Source organism: Ranitomeya imitator, chromosome 6 (assembly GCF_032444005.1).
Source record: "Ranitomeya imitator isolate aRanImi1 chromosome 6, aRanImi1.pri, whole genome shotgun sequence".
Classification (NCBI taxonomy): domain Eukaryota; kingdom Metazoa; phylum Chordata; class Amphibia; order Anura; family Dendrobatidae; genus Ranitomeya; species Ranitomeya imitator.
Window position 1 is genome coordinate 408174959 of NC_091287.1, and position 18866 is coordinate 408193824.

Sequence of the window (18866 nt, forward strand, 5' to 3'; positions counted from 1 at the left end):
GAAGGAAGGATGAAAAATAAAGGAAGGAAAGAAGGAAGGATGGAATGAAAAATGAAAGGAAAGAAGGAAGGATGGAAAATAAAAAGAAAGGAAAGAAAAAAGGAAGGATGGAAAGAAGGATGTAAGGAAGAACAAAAATGAAAGAACGAAAAAAAAGGAAAGAATGAAGGAAAAAATACGAAGAAGAAAATGAACAAATTAAAGAAGATGATAGAAAAAAGAAAAGAAGGAAAGGTGGAAGAAAGAAAGATAAAAAATAAGAGAAAGAAAGAAAAGAAAAATAAAGAAAAAAACAAGAAAAAAAAGCAAAAAGAAAGAAAGAAGGAGAAAGAAAGAGAAGGAAAGAGAAGGAAAGAATAATTTTACATTAACTATGTCTTTACACAAATAAATATTAGAAATCTTAATGCAGCTGAAAGATTAAAAACAGAATAAACTGTGACATGTCAGATTACCTAACTGTTTGCTGCATGTATCGATCTGGATCCTGTGCATTGAATGTCACAAGTAAATTTCCAGGCATCAGACCTTCTTCCTGACGTATCAGTTTAGGATTTGGACTGAAATAAGGACTTTCGTTGACATCAATGATAGTAATGGAGACTGTGGCTGTTGACTGTGGAGGATGATGGATGCCTTTAATTAAAGGCACTTGGTTTTCTGCAGCTACTGTCAGAACAAACATCCTATTGGTCTCAAAATCAATTGGCTAGAAGTAGAAAAAAAAGGAGTTTGTTAGAAAACATTATTCTAAAATAAGATGATCACAATACAGTCATACTGATAGACATAACCATCTTGCTGCCATTTGTAACTGTGGCACCCCTAGGGGTATTTGCCACAAAAATAGTTACTGACACTAAATACAAATATTAAGATAGCAAAACTGCACTACCACCTCCGGCCAGAAGGGGGAGCTCCAGAGACTCCCCTTGATCCATTCTGGTCTGAGAGAAGAAATGGCAGTTGGGCTAAGGAGCTGATAGTGAGAGGTCATACAGCTGAATTTCTAACAGCCCTATGACGGTTTCCAGGCCTAAATCACCGGCCTGAGGAGAAGAGGGATAGAGAAAAAGGACATTGTGAGAACTGGGTAGCATTAATCACTACCCAGAACAGGCGCAAAGACGGATACCGGATCCGTGGCTGTATTCATTATATATAATACAGCAACCGGAAAAACGTGAGGTGATATCAGCTTCACTAGGGCCGGACACAGCAACAGTCACAGAGTTCAGCGGTACTCCCGGAGGGGGTAAACCGATAAAAGGACTCGGGTTGCCCGTCGAACCAGGACCCGGAGGGGACAGATTGGGCCGGCAGCCAGTTTACATACAGCAGCAGGGCCACACAGAAACTGCGTACAATAAGAGGCGAAGACCCCGGCAGGGTCAAAGTAACTCAGAGTTCCCATACAGACTCCGGTGACAGGACTGGTTGTAAATCCCTTTATGTTGAAGTAAACTGGTTAAATGTTTCAGTGCCTCAGTCTTTCATTTGGACAATAGCCATCTATCCAGGATCGGGATCATCACCGCTGGGAGAACCTGCTGCTGATCAAGTAAGTGCCTGTTCCCTCACGAAACCCTTACACTGTGCATTGCCTGAGGCCACAGCACCGGGTCAAGCCACCCGTGACATACCCCTCAAGAGACAGACCCCATTGGTCCGGTGCTGGGTACCCCGGTCTCCTGGGCGTCACATAACCATATTTAATCATCCAACGTGCCACACTAGGGCAGATGCCCGGCTGGATTACTGACCTTGACCACAGTGACCAGGCCATCGTTACTGTTTGGATCTGTCCTGATGGTGAAGCGTCCGGTGGCGTCACCGCTGACGATTCTGTACACCGTGTTCCAGGCGTTCGTGTGTGGCTGATCCTTGTCTGTTACTGTGAGATTGGCTACGACAACATCAATTCGGTTTTCAGGCACTTCTCCATAGAACTACACCAGAAGGAAAAGAAAGACTCTGAAGAGTTATAAGAATATTTACATATTTAACATAATCAGAAAACAAACAGAAAATTCCTGGTGATTATCGCTTTAGGCGCGAGTATTAATTGACTGTCATTGCATGGTATTGTCATGGAGCCTTATCTCCTCCGAACAGGGCATTGTCTCAGAACGAACGCGTACTTATCTCGTCCTGCATGGCAGTGACTTGCAGGTAAAGCTCAGCTGTGAAAAGATTATTATGAGTAATAATATGAAGATAACAGACGGGCTGAGAATCACAAATGTTTAAATAAGTCATGAAATGAACCGTCATTCCTTAGCATTGAATGCTTTTCAGAGAACACAAAAATCTGAGGCTGTGAGAGATCAAAGGGACGGCAAAGCACAGGAACAAAATGAAGGCCATTACCGCTCAGTCCTTTGTAAACTAACGCAATTACAAGCGCGGCAATATCGGTCTACGCAGATCAGACTTTCAATCTATATGAAACTAAAGTCCAACATTATTTACCTTCTTTCCAGAAACACAAAAATGAAGAAAAAATTGAAAAATTATTGGTATTTAAAGAAGTAGAATAACACTTCTTTCAACACTATTTAATTCCACCAGATCAAACTTAAAGGCATTGTACAATCTAGACGACCCCCTGTTAAAATGGAACTGCACCTGGGTAAGAAGAACTACATACAGAGACTCATGTTCCCTGCGGCATCCTCTGCTGGACAAATGCAGTATTACATAATGGCTATGGAAATTAATTGGTGATAACGAGGCCACGTTCACAGGTTCAGTATTTGGTCAGTATTTTATATCAGTATTTGTAAGCCAAAAGCAGGAGTGGAGAAATCCGAGGAAAAGTATAATAGAAACATATGCACCACTTCTGCATTTATCACCCACTCCTGGTTTTCGGCTTACAAATACTGATGTACAATACTGACCAAATAATAATAATTTTATTTTATATAGCGCCAACATGTGAACGTGGACTTAAGAGTAAGGTCTCGTTCACATCCGTGTAACAAAAAAATTGCTCCGATGTTGATCCAGAAAAGTAGAAAACATAATCCTTTACATACTGTAGTTTGCCAAACTAATGAAGCACTCTTTTATAAAGAGATGTAGATACACACAACACGGGGAACGTGGACTACAGCGGAGCTTCGTGGGAATACTTTTTTTTAATAAATTGGTGAACAAGGGAGTATTTCTTGTTTTATTTGTTTTTTTATACTTTTTTCAGGTATCCATTGCTGGACTACATCAGATTCGATGGACTACGGCAGATCTGCATGGGATTTATTTTTTCCAAAAAATGGTGAACGAGGTTTAGTATAGGGTGGGTCTTTATTCACATAAACAATTTTTTTCTTTGTGTATTTATTTATTGTTACTGGGTTAGTATTGGGGGTTGTCTGATACATACCTGTATATACTCGAAAGTCCCCCTCTTGGCTTATACTCGAGTCATACCCAGGGGTCGGCAGGGGAGGGGGAGCGGGGGCTGTCTAATTATACTCACCTGCTCCTTGCGCGGTCCCTGCACGTCTTTTCCCTGGCGCCCCAGCTTCTTCCTGAGTGGTCACATGGTACCGCTCATTACAGTAATGAATATGCGGCTCCACCTCCCATAGGGGTGGAGCCGCATATTCATTACTGTAATGAGCGGTAACGGTGACCGCTCAGTACAGGATGAAGCTGTGGTGCCGGGGAAGCAGGGACTGCACAGCACCAGGAGCAAGTGAGTATAAAGGTGAGCGCTGCACTGTGCGATATTCACCAGCTCCCCGTTCCGGCGCCGCTCGGTCTTGAGCGTCTTCTGCAGTGACGCTCATGTCAGAGGGCGCAGTGATGTGGTTAGTGTGCGCCCTCAGTGCAGAAGATGCTGAAGATGGAGCGGCGAAGGTGAATACTGAAAGTGCCGGGGGCCTGAGCGACGGAGAGGTGAGTATGTGATTTTTAATTTTTTTATCGCAGCAACAATAAATGGGGCAAGTATTTGTATGGAGCATCTATGGGGCCATAACATTTGTGCAGCACTATATGGGGCCATAACATTTGTGCAGCACTATATGGGGCAAGTGTCTGTATGGGGCATCTTATGGGGCTATAACGTTTGTGCAGCACTATATGGGGCAAGTATCTGCATGGGGCCATAATCAACGTTTGTGCAGCACTATATTGGGCAAGTGTCTATATGGGGCCATAATCAACGTTTGTGCAGCACTATATGGGGCAAATATCTTTATGGAGCATCTTATGGGGCCATAATTAACGTTTGTGGAGCATTATATGGAGAAAATATCTTTATGGAGCATCTTGTGGGGCCATAATCAGCATTTGTGCAGCATTATATTGGCCAAATGTGTCTATGGAGCATCTTATGGGGCCATTATTAACCTTTATGCAGGATTATATGGGGCATATTTTAATATGGAGCATCTTATGGGGCCCATCATGAACTGTATGGAGCATTATATGGGGCTCCTGATTCAACATAGATATTCAAAAACACTTAACCTACTGATGTCTCAATTAATTTTACTTTTATTGGTATCTATTTTTACTTTTGACATTTACCGGTAGCTGCCGCATTTCCCACCCTAGGCTTATACACGAGTCATTAAGTTTTCCCAGTTTTTTGTGGCAAAATTAAGGGGGGTCGGCTTATCTAGTAGAGAAGCTGAAGGGCAGGACCTCTACGGTGGCGTTTTCAGAAATGATGATGCCATGAGCGTGGCTAAAAAGACAGCGGGAGCTTAGAGACATATATAAGTGGCTTAGAAATTGGTGCAGGAAGTAAGTGTTTGGGTTCATGGAGAACTGCATCAACTTTTCTGTCGGCTACAGGCTCTATGGTAGGGACGGGCTGCACCTCAATGGGGAAGATGCAGCTGTGCTTGGGGAAAAATGGTCAGATGGATAGAGGAGCTTATAAACTAGTTTCTGGGGGAGGGAGGGTAGTTGTGCTAATAAGTGGATAGAGTAGACAGAGAAAGTGAAACAGTAGGGGTCAATGAGGATTTTGAGGGGTTTGGGATATGCATGGAAAGTAGGGAGCTGAATAGGCGTAACAAATGTGCTAATAGTACTAAATGTCTCGCAAACAAAATTAATTAACTGGAGAGTCTTGTGTCGGTCACAGATTACTATGAGATGGTTATCACGGAAGCCTGGCTGGACGAAAGCCATGACTGGGTGACAAACATTGAGGGTTACACTACATTTGAAAAAAACAAAAAAGACAAAAACGATGGAGGGCTGTGTATTTTCGTAAAATCCCTCCAATGTCGTAAACCTGTGCTCAATTACGACATTGAAGGGAGTTGCGACAATGTAGAGTCAGTATGGGTAAATGAAAATGGGGATGGCAATAATGTAAAGCTTGTAATTGAAGTTTGCTACAAGCCTCCTTATATAGCTGAACAGGTAGAGGATGAAATTCTGCTACAAATTAATAAGGCACCGTTCACATGTAAAGCGCCATGGAATAAATGGCGCTATAAAAATGAATAATAATAATAATAGGGTACTTATTATGTAGGATTTTAACTATCCAGAGATTCAATGGGGCATAGAATCATCTGGTTGTGCTAAAAGCTGCAATTTCTTATCCACAGTTCAGGACAAATACCTCTCTCATCTGGTAGATGAACCAACCAGGAGTAATCATGTGCTGGATCTGGTTCTGTCAAACAGGCCAGATATAATTTCAGATCTACAAGTCAAGGTAAATTTGGGAAGGAGTGACCAAAATACGGTAAGTTCCAATGTAATTTTCAATCAAACATTCAAAAGGGGAAATGCAAAAACATGGATCTTTAAGAAAGTTCATTTTAACAAATGAATGGAAGAGCGTAATCGAGTAGACTGGGACCATCTCATGGTATCTGTGGATACCAACCATAAATGGGGCATGTTTAAGGAAATACTACTAGAATCCTGTAGAAAACTTATACCCTCTGGTTATAAAATATCAAGGAACAAAAAAACCCATTATGGATAAATAAGCAGTAGAAAGTTTAATAAGACAAAAACAAAGGACATTCAAAATCCTGAAGGCTGGGAAAACAGAAATAGCATTTCAGAAGTGAAAAGATCTAAGTAACAAATGTAAAAATGAAAATAATCTAGCAAAGTTATCTACAGAGAAACAAATAGCCAGTAACATTAAAATAAATCTCAAAAATGTTTATAAATTCATCAATACCAAAAAGAAAAAAAAACAGGTGGTATCGGTATGGTAAGCATAAACCCCCTTTAGTGCAACATGAAAGGCACTAAAGGGTGCAAGTTTATTTTATGTAGGGGGGCTTGTAACATTAAAAATCCACAGGATATATATAAATATAAAAAAGAACACAGCAGCACATGTGCATGAATCTAGGCCATGTGAAAACACAAACAAATATTCAATATGAATTATACTTCTCAAAAAATTTTTTCATAATTTTTATTTTTTTTCCATAAAACTTACAGTAATAGATGAAATGAAGATTCTTAGCGCATAAATTGGCCAATTCATGTGTGCCCATCAACCACAGCAAGGTGATCTCCCTCTGATGGGTACTACTCTACCGTACATGCCACCCTTGGGCCACCAGCCTACAACTATGGACAAAACATGTCACTCTCGGGCTAAGCCTACAATTTATGGGCAGGTAGAGCTGATTACCGCCACCTGCAACGTCAATGGGAGGAGTGCAAGATCAGTCTGGAGGCAGCCGCATCGAGTGACTAAATAGAGAAAAAAAACAATCAGCACTCCTAATGTGAACACGTGCAAAACTTCTGTGGTATTTTTTGTGGGCATTTATTTGCAGTATTCACACTGTGGAATAAATAATATATTTTTATAGTACTAGTTGTTATACATTGAGATGAAGTTATAGCAGCTATGGGTCTTCCTTAAGGGGGGTGGGGGTGTTTATTTTTACTAGATTAAACCTTTTTTATTATGAATAATTGTAGTTTTTTTTAAACACTTAACTTTTTTTTTAACGATATTTATTAGTTCTACTAGATGATTTAAACAGGTGATACCATAGATCAGTGTTCGTCAGTCCTCAAGAGCTACAAAGAAGTCATGTTTTCAGGATTTCCTTACTATTGCCCAGGTGATAATTGCAGTACCTGCACAGGCAATAAATCCTGAAAACATGACTTGTTGGTGGTTCTTGAGGACTGGAATTGGGAACACTGCCATAGATACCATCCACTACTTATGTAGTGCAAAGCATTATTACGCCTGATAGGCAGCCTAATAGATCATGCCTCGTGCAAGGTCTGTCGGTTTTGGCAGACTCTGAGGCCATTGTTAGGCCTCTAGTTGCCATATGAACCATTGGCACCCCGTGAGTGTGCTGCGGGGAGCAGATGGAATGACAAAGCGATTCATCTCCCTCTGTCATGCAGCATTTGCTATTGACTCCAGCATGTAAAGAGTTAATTGAGCCGCTGCAAACACTGACCCCGCTCAGTTCTCTTTGCTATATTTTTGTTAGCAGGGAGAATTGAATGATGTTCGGTAGCAGAAGATTCATTGGTTTTTCAACTCTTAATAGAAAGTGACACTTCCATTAAAACGTGAAGAGCCAGCGAGGTGATGGGATGTGGTAAGCTATCCTGTAGGTTACTAGCTCTTCCATAAACTGATTGGAGGTGGTGAAATAAAGCAGTTGTGCGGTGTTATTTAACACTTCATCACCAAGTAATTAAATGGTTGCCTGATGTATAATTATATATAGCTTTCTAATAATGTTTTGCGCCAAATTTACTTAGTAGTTTTAAAATTTCTGTTGATGTTAGTGAAAAGAAACATTTTAGTTTACATTGACCAATGCAGACCTAGCTCCAGCCTCGCACAGCTGCAGGTAGGTAGAGGTAACAATCAGGAGGTCAGGATGATGCCGGGATTTGTGCTGTCTCAATGGACCAAGACCAGACTGATACATTAGAACAAATTATTACATTAGAATCATATTAGAACTAGGTTAGAATGCCTTTCAACCCAAAAAGGTTGTTTTAACTCATCGACAACAACAGTGAAAGCAGCGTTTTTTAAAACATGAAAAAACGCAATAAAAAGTGAAGATCAGTCATCTCATCCAAACTAACATTTTTGCTAATACAATGAATCAGATAACTTATTATATAAATATAATATATACAAAGGGGAAAATACGTATTTGATACACTGCCGATTTTGCAAATTTTCCCACCTATAAAAAATTGAGAGGTCTGTATTTTTTATCGAAGGTACAATTCAACTGTGGAAGATAGAATCTTAGAAAAAAAACCAGATAATCACATAGTATAATTTTTACATAATTAATTTGCATTTTAGTATATGAAATAAGTATTTGATCACCTACAGCAAGAATTCTGTCTCTCACAGACCTGTTAGTTTTCCTTTAAGTATCCCTCCTACTATGCACTTATTACCTGTATTAATTGCTCTTGTTTGAACTAGTTACCTGTATAAAAGACATGTCCACATACTCAATCAATCACACGTCAACCTCCCCACCATGGCCAAGACTAAAGAGCTGTATAAGAACACCAGGGACAAATTTGTAGTCGTGCACAAGGCTGGGATGAGCTACAGGACAATAGGCAAGCAGCTTGATGAGAAGGCAACAACTGTTGGCACAATTATTAGAAAATCGTTGAAACACAAGTTGACTGTCAATCTTCCTCGTTCCTTAGTCTAGGGCGCCATGCAGGATCTCTGCTCGTGGGGTAAGGATGAGAAAGGTTGGGAATCAGTCCAGAACTAGATAGGAGGACCCTGTCAATGATGTGAAGAGAGCTGGGACCACAGTCTTAAACATTACCATTAGTAACACACTAATGCCATGGATTAAAATCCTGCAGGGCACGCAAGGTCCCTCTGCTCACGCCAGCACATGTCCAGAACCGTTTGAAGTTCACCAATGACCATGTGAATGATCTAGGGGAGGCATGGAGAAGGTCAAATGGTCAGGTAAGACCAAAATAGAACTTTTTTGTATCAACTCCACTTGCTGTGTTTGGAGGAAAAAGAAGGATGAGTACATCCCAAGCACACCATTCCAACCATCAAGAATGGTGCGGAAACATTAAACTTTGGGGTACTTTTCTGCAAAGGGGACAGGACGACTGCACCGTATTGACTAGAGGATGGATGGGGTCATGTATCGTGAGAATTTAGCCAACAACCTCCCTCCTTCAGTAACAGCATTGAAGATGGGTCATGGCTAGGTCTCCCAGCATGACAATGACGTAAAACACACAGCCATGGCAACTAACGAGTGGCTTCATAAGAAGCATTGCAAGGTCCTGGAGCGGCCTAGCCAGTCTTCAGACCCGAACCCAAACTTGGTCAAGAACGACAGGAAACGTTTAAACTCTGTAATTGCAAACAAATGTTTCTGTACCAAATATTAAGTTTTGGTTTGCTATTGTATCAAATACTTACTTACTTACAATGTGGGCGAGTGTCTGAAAAATGATGGGCGATCCTCATTAAGCTAACAGTAAACCACCGATAGTTGGATGAGAAGCCAAATCACAATACATGAGACTGAATTGTGTTCTTCATGGATTTGCTTCTCACGGACTATCCGGACTGAATAGCATTACATAAATACATGGATTAGTAAAACACTGAACCTTGTAATAATAGAATTTTTAGCATTTAAGTGTTATTTCATTCTGACGGCTGACTTTCTTCATACAAACAACCGCTGATGAGAATCCAAGTTCTTTGTGTCCGTGACTTATTAGGGGGATGATACAAAGGGCTGTGTGTGATGAGCAGCTTATGTGCCCAGGCTCACACACTATTGTTGAACAGTTATTGATGGGGCTGGAAGAGACGACTGTCGGGATCTGTTACTGTTTCCTCCCCAAATCCTGTCTCAAGCTTCTCAGTGTAGCAAATGGCAATCAGTGTCTACAGTTCATAGTACAGCAACATTTAAAGAGGGGCTGTCAGCACCCCTGACATGTCTATTTTAGCAAATACTTGCATTGTTCAGGAAACATAAATTCTAGAGAATCTTTCTCATAACGCTACACAGCGCTGTTCCAGTGATTCCTCCTAAACAGGACAGACATCTGTCTGAGATGTTTTAGAGAATCCCTCATTAAGCAGGGGTTGGACACGATGTCCCTGGAGGTCTCTTCCAACGCTACCATTCAATGATTCTAAAAATATGCACACTGTCAGGATTCCGCTGTTGCATACTTGATGGGTCAGCTCCCGATTTTTCCTGCTAGTCTTAATAGTTATAACCACAATTATGCAAATTGCATAATTGTATTCAAGAGATGACCAAAATATTGCACATTGTCAAGCTTCGTCAATTTTAGGTGAAGCCGGTAAAATCCCTTCAGTGGGATATTGTCATTAGATTCCTGCCGCTCGATACTGTTAGGGCTAGCGGAACGCACCAAGTAAATATAGACGTTTTATTGTTATAGATGCGTTTGCAGCCCGGGGTCCACCGTGCAGGAGAACCTGCTGCTAGCAAACGGCGGCACTATATGGCGGTATGAACTAGCTCTGTTATTTCACAGAGTAGCCGTGAAAGCAAAGCACTGCGCCCTGTTAGACTTCACAGAGGCACAGGCTAACTACCCAACTGAGAGCAGTCAGTGGTCATGCATGCACACAAAACTCCTCGCCGGAGGTGCCAGCATTCTAGGGGCTTATTTCAGCCAGGTACCTGAATACATACAAACACAATCTCCTCGCCGGAGTTGCCAACATTCTAGGGGCTTATTTCAGCCGGGTCCCAGAACACAATCTTACATGACCACACTGGTGCAAAGCTCATAAATTAGAAAGATACTAGCGCATGCCCATGCGGCCATGCGAGCTTTAAATAGTTGCAGCAAGTACATGACCTTCCTAGAAGGACCAATGAGAGGCTGCCACAGAGCTTGAGCACCTACAGGACCTTCCTGAAGGACCAATGGATTTAGCTGCAGTATTTGAACATGTGACCCTCGATCTCCACTGAGAGATCTTACTCTGGGCATGCTCAGAACGAGAAAAGCAGGACTTAGTACTAGAAGCGTCTGCTCGCCGCTGCCCAGCACTGGCTTCAATGGCAGAAGCAGGAAAAGCAGCAGTAACTCTTTGTACAGAGTCAGACTGAGCGAGATGCTGGGACTGACGTCTCCACTGAGCAGGCTCCACTGCGGCAGGAGAAGAATGAGAGACCGCAGCGGGGATGGCCCGAGATTTCCCCTCTGCAGAGGCGGGAACTCGACCCCTAACAGATACTGCCTGCAGCCAGGTATGTTTTACCCTGAAAACCCGAGGCAATTCAGAGAAAATATAGTTTGAAAATCTGGCCAGGGACTGCATAGAGTGATCTGATTAATCTGACGACATCCCCATCCGGCTTCTACCTGCGCTGCTCTAATTGACTGACAGTTGATTGACGCTCTAATTCACGTGGCCCGTTTTTCAGGTTTCATTTAAAGCACCACTCCAGAGTTTTTTTCTATTTCAGGGCTTGAGTGGTGTCACTAAGTTAAATTCCTTAACCCAAGTCTTATACTTACCGGCCGCTGTCTTCCACTGTGTCCGGCGCTGCTCCAGTTCTGCACCACCATCTTGTAACCACAACTTCTGATTGACCGGAAGTCAGAGGTAACAGTCACAAGCTCTCAATGTAAGTCTATGAGGGCCTCGTTCTGGCCTGGTTCTGGCTCTCTTAAACTTAAATTGAGAAGTGACTTTCGACTCGCCCAGCAAACACTGGAGAAATCCAGCAGTTCACAACCTGCAGAAGACCTACTGGATCAGTGCTGATAACAGAAGATGACGGCTGGTAAGTATATTACCAGCGGCAGCTTACATTAGTAGCACCAATCCAGTGCTGAAATAAAAAAATAATAAAATACATGGCGCTTCTGAGAAGCCATCGACAATCTTGTTGACAGACACAATTCTACCAGTTTAGCAGAGCTCCTATACTGTGGTGGCAGAGTTAGTTTTTCCTTGTGTACAGGGCCAGGTGTAAAGGGTGCACTTATCAAAAGGAGAATCACCAGAAAATAACATGTCAAGGATTTCTGGGAGACAACAGCTCTGAAGGTAGCAGAATTGTAAATTCCAATAACATAAGCTTTGATAGTACATGAACATTGCAAGATAGGTAATGCAATGCTACACAAGTATCTTCTTATGTAGATGAATGCAGACGTACACTGTGGCTAAAATAATCTCTACATTAGAAGTAAGGAAATTACTGATGGCCCATAATTACCGGAGATAACAATTATTCTAATAATATTGATAATAATCATCATAATCCCAATGACGAGAGAAAGAGTGATTCACCGTCTCGCTGTTGTGCTTTGTTATAAAGGATTGATATCCTTTTATATTCTCTACTGAAATTCTGAAAAATGGATGAAACTTTAAAGCTTAAAGCAGTGATGTCGATGTGTGTCAAAAACGAGACAGATCTACAGGTTTAAAATTCTAAACACATGCAAGCCAAGGCAAATAGCGAAGGAGCTGATTATTGTGTATAGCAGTGGTGCAGGGTAAGAAACAGGTTCCAAGGGGAAAGAAGAAACGTTTGTCATGTAATGAATAAATCATTACAAACGTTCCAATCTGAAACAAAGGTATAATAAGGCTGGAACGAAAATAAGTGCAGCCGGCAAGGCCAATGATTTATTTAATATTGGAATATTAGTATATTTTGTACCTATCTATAATATTAGCTTAAAAGCAAAAATCTCTTTTTTCTTAAGTAAATTATGAGGATAATTGGCTTTATCAGGGGAAAATGTGGCAATGATATCATTGACCCATATTACATTGCTAAATATGATTAAAGGGTGAAAGAAGTTCAAAGGGCGATGTTCTTCACTGTATTTAAATTAATACCACTTACAAGATGACAAAATAGTGCAAATGTGTTGATGTTTGCAGACCATTACTAAAACATTGGATATACTGCAGTATAGTGGTTCAGTCACTAAAGGAGCAACATAAGTTGCAGTCACGGGGTGTAGACACGGAAAAAGGGCATATTTCCCAACTTTTAAGAGAGAGGGACATGTGTTGCAACACCTACAAAGTAATTTTGCCCCTACTGAATCCCCTTAGTGTTCTCACCTACAATACCTATTTTATGGCCTCCATAGAGGATGGTGCCAAACCCCAATCAACACACTACATGATAACCCACAATAAATTTCTCTACAGTACCCCATACGCATAGTATGATGACCAGTATGATGACCACACTATAGCCCTAACAATAAATATTTTGCATACAGAAGTCATAGTAAAATATGATGCACCACAGTGCCCTCAACACAGTATGATGTCCCCAACCTCACATACATTATAAGGCACCCAGTGACCCCCCACACGTTTTGATGCCCACAGTGTCCCCCTCTATTGTATGATGTAACCAAGACACCACACACACTGTCTCCCACAGTATGATAGCCCTCATACAATATGATAGCTCCCACACAGTATGAAGGACCACAGAAACAGTGTGAAGCTCCCACAGCACCCCACACAGTATAATGGCCCTTCACACAATATGAATCCTCTTCAACTCCCTCACAGTATGGTGGCCCCCAAAGCTCCTCATACAGTATGATGGCCCCCATAGCTCACCACACAGTATGATGGTCCTCACAGTCCTTTAAACAGTATGATGATTCTCCACACAGTATGATATCCCACCCACACAGTAGGATGACCCCCGTAGCAATCTCACCCAATATGGTGCCCTCTACAGCTGCCCTCACAATATGATGGCTTCCCCCACAGAGCATGATAGACACCACCATCCTCCACCATCCAGAAGTACAGCCTAATAAAACATAACTTATTCATCTCTTCCCATTCCCTCAGTGAGCTGCTCTGGTCTGTGCCATGTGTGGACTGAGGTTCCATGCAGGTGAAATGTAGTGACGCCATCGTGCCTCCTGCACTAGGACTCAGATGCACTGACTCAATAGTAGAGCAAGGAGCGGACAGCTCCTTTGTGCTGCAATGTATTCAATAGTATCTGCATCTGAAGAAATTGTGATGGTGGGGTGGGATAGGAAGGAACAGTGACGAAAAGCACTGTTCCCCGATTTACGGGCCTGATAGATGTCAAGTCGTCTGCCACTAATTTTCTATCAAATGCTACCTAAATGTATAATCTACACCAGTGTTTTTATTAAAATATATGTGTGCAAAATACATACACAAGTAGCAGAGTGGCAACAAAGTTCAATATAATATCGAAATGTCACAATGGTCGTTGTTTTCTCTATGGCTACAACAAAATCTACTGAGCTACAAAAAAAGAGTTAAACATTCAGATTTTCACTAGTCGATATATACGTATGTATGTAATATGGACTCTTACTAAGAAGAACATTCAAATCATTCTACTTTAACGTACATTAATGCAATGTCATAAGTCTATGCCTAAGATATTACAGCTTTACAAGGATAATAATAATCCCCATGGCACTCAAGGGGTTGAAACTTGAAAGCAGATTTTGTTACAAACCCTGAAATCAGCAGCTTAGTGGTTTAAACTGGGTGACCCTTCAATAGACCAGCTGTGGAATGGATTTGACTGAGGGAGTGCAGCAAATAAGTAAAAAAATGAAGGACAGAAGAGGAAGAATCAAGTCCATCTCCTTCTGTTTGGCTGTCTCGGAGATCAGACAGATTAGATGTGGTTTATTGATTGAGGGCTTCTTATTTTATTAAAGACGAAAAGCAAGCCTCACACCGGCCCTCAATGTCTGTTCTAGTCTGTAAAACATTAGTTATGGTTGCACTTAATTTGGTTGGAAGAAGAGAGTGCTAACAAATGGGGAGACATTCTGAAGCTAGCTCCTAATTCAATTCACGGAAATGTCATCTGGAGGAGCCTCCGTCTAAATATGATTCAATGGGTTTCTGCTCCAAAGGAGATTCACAAATGTAAGGGGCTGTCTTTGATAAAAGTCTGTTTCATTCTGCAATCAATACTTTCTGAAGAATTTCTTTAGGCATATTCACCTTTAGTTCTAAATCAAATCAAAGATAAAACCACTTTAATAAGAAGCAAAAGATATAGATTTAAAAAAAAAAAAAAACCTCTTTATAAAATGGCAATGAATACAGCACGTGACATTAGAAACGTATGCAAATGGTTAAAATATCTATTCATTTATGTTTATCTGAAGTCAGTGATGTCCTGTAAACCCTCAGCAGCCTTCATGGAGAAGCGAAGTGAAGGCAGGGGAACAAACCATGCCCCAGGACATGAATGCCCCAATTCATAGACTGGCATATTCTACGCCAACCTTGGTGAACAGTACACTGAGTATGGTGTATCAAAGAGGTGTGCAAATGTTAATGAATTGGGCGTATCTCTGAAGAATTTTCTGCCCTCACTTGACTATGTCCCTTCCTGGTGAAGCTTCATCCACATTCCAAAAAGTAGACCGAGTTAATGTAAAAATGGTAAAAGTTGCAAAATTTACTAAAATCTACTAGTTGCGGAAAATAGTTTTATGCCAAAATTCTGTAAAAAACTGATGACTTGGAACAAAGACTCCATGGCCTGTAATGTGCATCCTATGACAGCCTACTGTTTTCTTCCAGAGACTATTTCAACAGGGCAGTATGGTAACATAGAAAGCTACAGATGAGTCTATTTCAACAAGACACTATGGTAACATAGAAAGCTACAGATGAGTCTATTTCACCAGGATAGTATGGTAATGTAGAAAGCTACAGATGAGTCTATTTCACCAGGACAGTATGGTAAAATAGAAAGCTACAGATGAGTCTATTTCAACAAGACAGTATGGTAACGTAGAAAACTACAGAAGAGTCTATTTCAACAGGATAGTATGGTAAAATAGAAAGCTACAGATGAGTCTCTTTCAACAAGACAGTATGGTAACATAGAAAGCTACAGATGAGTCTATTTCAACAGGGCAGTATGGTAACATAGAAAGCTACAGATGAGTCTATTTCAACAAGACAGTATGGTAACGTAGAAAGCTACAGATGAGTCTATTTCAACAGGATAGTATGGTAACATAGTGTTAGGACTGGCGGAACGCACCAAGAAAGGTGATATAGATGCGTTCGCAGTCCGGGGTCCACCGTGCAGGTGAAAACCTGCTGCTAGTAAATACAGACTATATGGCGGTACACTAAAGTATATACACGTGGGTTCAACCTCACCCAGCGTGAAGGGAGCAATCCTGTTGAGTCACAGGATCGCGGTACCGCACCTAAAGCGCGAGCGAGTAGTCAGCGTACTTAACCCCAACTGGGATTGAAGTCCGATTAGACCCTCGCTGGCACTACACCACAACTGGGTGTGTAAGGAAACTAAGTATAAATATATAAATGCACAGGAGTGCGAGCAATGCCGCACTGACGGACGCCACCAAGCACACTGGCTTGAGTATGGAAAGCGCAAGGCAAGCGCACGGCGCCGTACAGGCGGACACAGCAAGAGGACGCTGTAATGTGTGTATCGTGCAGATGATTAGTCGGGCGCTAGATAGCTACCAACATCCGCGAGCAGACAACAACTCTAGGGAGGGATATTTAGGAGCTTTCATCCATCGACATACATTCATCTACACACACACATATAACATTATGAGACAATACTAGCGCATGGCCGTGCGGTCATGCGCAGTTTATATAGTTGCAGCACAGGAAGTGGCTACAGCACTTTTGCCCTTCCAAGACCTGCCAAGAGGACCAATGGAATGTGCTGCAGAGCCTGAGCACATGACCCTCGATCTCCAACGGGAGATCTTACCCTGGGCATGCTGAGTACGTGCAGACAAGGACTTAGTCCCAGAGAAGTCCGCTCGCTGCTGACCAGCACTGACTTTAATGGCAGAGACTGGAGAAGCAGCAGCAACTCTTCGCACAGAGTCAGACTGAGCGAGACGCTGGGATCGACGTCCCTGCTGAGCAGACTCCACTGCGGCTGGAGGAGAATGGGAGACCGCAGCGGAGACGGATCGAGATTCCCCCTGTGCAGCAGAGGAAACGCGACTCCTAACATTACCCCCCCCCTCCTAGGGCCCCCCCTCCTTGGGCCTCGCTACGTTCAAAGGTAGCAATGAGCTGCGGAGCCCGAATGTGCTCAACAGGCTCCCAGGACCTGTCCTCGGGGCCATAACCCTTCCAGTCTACCAAATAAAATTTTTTACCACGCACCACCTTGCACCCCAAGATAGCGTTCACCTCATAATCGTCCGTAGACGAACCCGATGTCCCAGCAGATGACTCGGAAAACCGGGACATATACACGGGTTTCAAGAGGGACACATGAAAGGTGTCGGTGATACCCAGGCGTGGCAGAAGGGCCAAATGATAGACCACAGGATTAACCTGCTCGAGGACCTTGAATGGGCCCAAGTAGCGAGGAGCAAATTTAGTGGACTCAACTCGCAGCCTGATGTTACGGGCGGAGAGCCACACCAAGTCGCCAGGAGCAAAGGTCGGAGCGGGGCGCCGATGAGCATCGGCGGAGGACCTCATTCTCTCCTTAGAGGCCCGAATGGCATCCTGAGTGCGGTCCCAAATATCCCGTGCCTCCACAGCCCAGTCTGCCACCCTGGAGTCGGCGGAAGACACGGGCATAGGCACAGGCACCCGTGGATGCTGACCATAGTTGAGGAGGAATGGGGTTTGTCCAGTGGAGTCGGCTACGGCGTTGTTCAGTGCAAACTCTGCCCATGATAGCAAGGATGCCCAGTCATCCTGCCTGGCTGAAACAAAATGTCGCAGGTATGTGACCAAGGTCTGGTTGGCCCTCTCTACCAACCCATTCGTCTCGGGATGATAAGCGGAAGAGAGATTCAACTCAATACTGAGAAGACGACAGAGCTCTCTCCAGAACCGAGACGCAAACTGGGGACCCCGGTCACTGACAATTTTGTCTGGCATACCATGCAGGCGGAAGATATGTCTAATGAACAACGCTGCCAAGGCTTGTGCATAAGGTAACCGCGGCAGCGGCACCAAATGTACCATTTTTGAGAAATGATCGGTGATGACCCAAATGATGGTACAGCCGCGAGACTTGGGCAAACCCACAACAAAGTCCATCCCGACCATCTCCCAGGGCCTATCTGCCACCGGCAAGGGATAGAGCAAACCAGCTGGCCTTTGACGCGGAGATTTATTTTTGGCGCAGGAAACACACGCCAGAACATAATCCCTGACATCCCGGACCATATGCGGCCACCAGTACATCCTCGCCAGTAGCTCAGATGTCCTCTTTGTCCCAAAGTGTCCACCCACCCTGGACGAATGAGCCCAAGAGAGAACCTCCGGTCGCAAATTAATGGGCACAAAAGTCTTGCCCGGAGGCACAGACTCTAGCGAAACTGGCGCCACGGTTCTCAGGCTCTCAGAAGGGACAATAAGCCGAGGCTCCTCTTCCTCCTCCTCAGTTGACATAAGGGAGCGAGAGAGAGCATCAGCACGGATATTCTTCTCCCCGGCGAGATAATGAAGGGAGAAGTGGAACCGGGAGAAGAACAGGGACCATCTGGCCTGGCGAGAATTTAGCCGCTGGGCTGTCTTCAAATAGACCAAATTTTTGTGGTCTGTGTAAACTTGGAAGGGAAACCGCGCACCTTCCAGAAGGTGTCTCCACTCCGAAAAGGCCAACTTCATTGCTAGCAACTCCCTGTCCCCGATGGAGTAGTTCCTCTCCGCTGGCGAGAAGGTCTTGGAGAAGAAGAAGCATGGATGCTTCCGACCTTGAGCATCCTTTTGGTAGAGGACTGCTCCAGCACCAACGGACGAGGCATCCACCTCCATTAGGAATGGCTTATCCACATCGGGACGATGTAAGATGGGAGCGCTAGCAAAGTGGGACTTAATAGAAGTGAAGGCC

At 43.0% G+C, this 18866-nt stretch overlaps 1 protein-coding gene across 2 annotated transcripts in view; it reads right to left on the reverse strand.

The window, feature by feature from the left end:
* Positions 1 to 18866, reverse strand: part of LOC138642773 (cadherin-2A) — a 392403-nt gene that overhangs the window by 27959 nt on the left and 345578 nt on the right. For both annotated transcript variants that reach the window (XM_069731241.1, XM_069731242.1), the window contains 2 exons: positions 1764 to 1949; positions 456 to 709 (listed from right to left, as the gene is read on the reverse strand). In XM_069731241.1, the coding sequence (XP_069587342.1) occupies positions 456 to 709; positions 1764 to 1949 (440 nt within the window). The remainder of the gene's footprint in view (positions 1 to 455; positions 710 to 1763; positions 1950 to 18866) is intronic.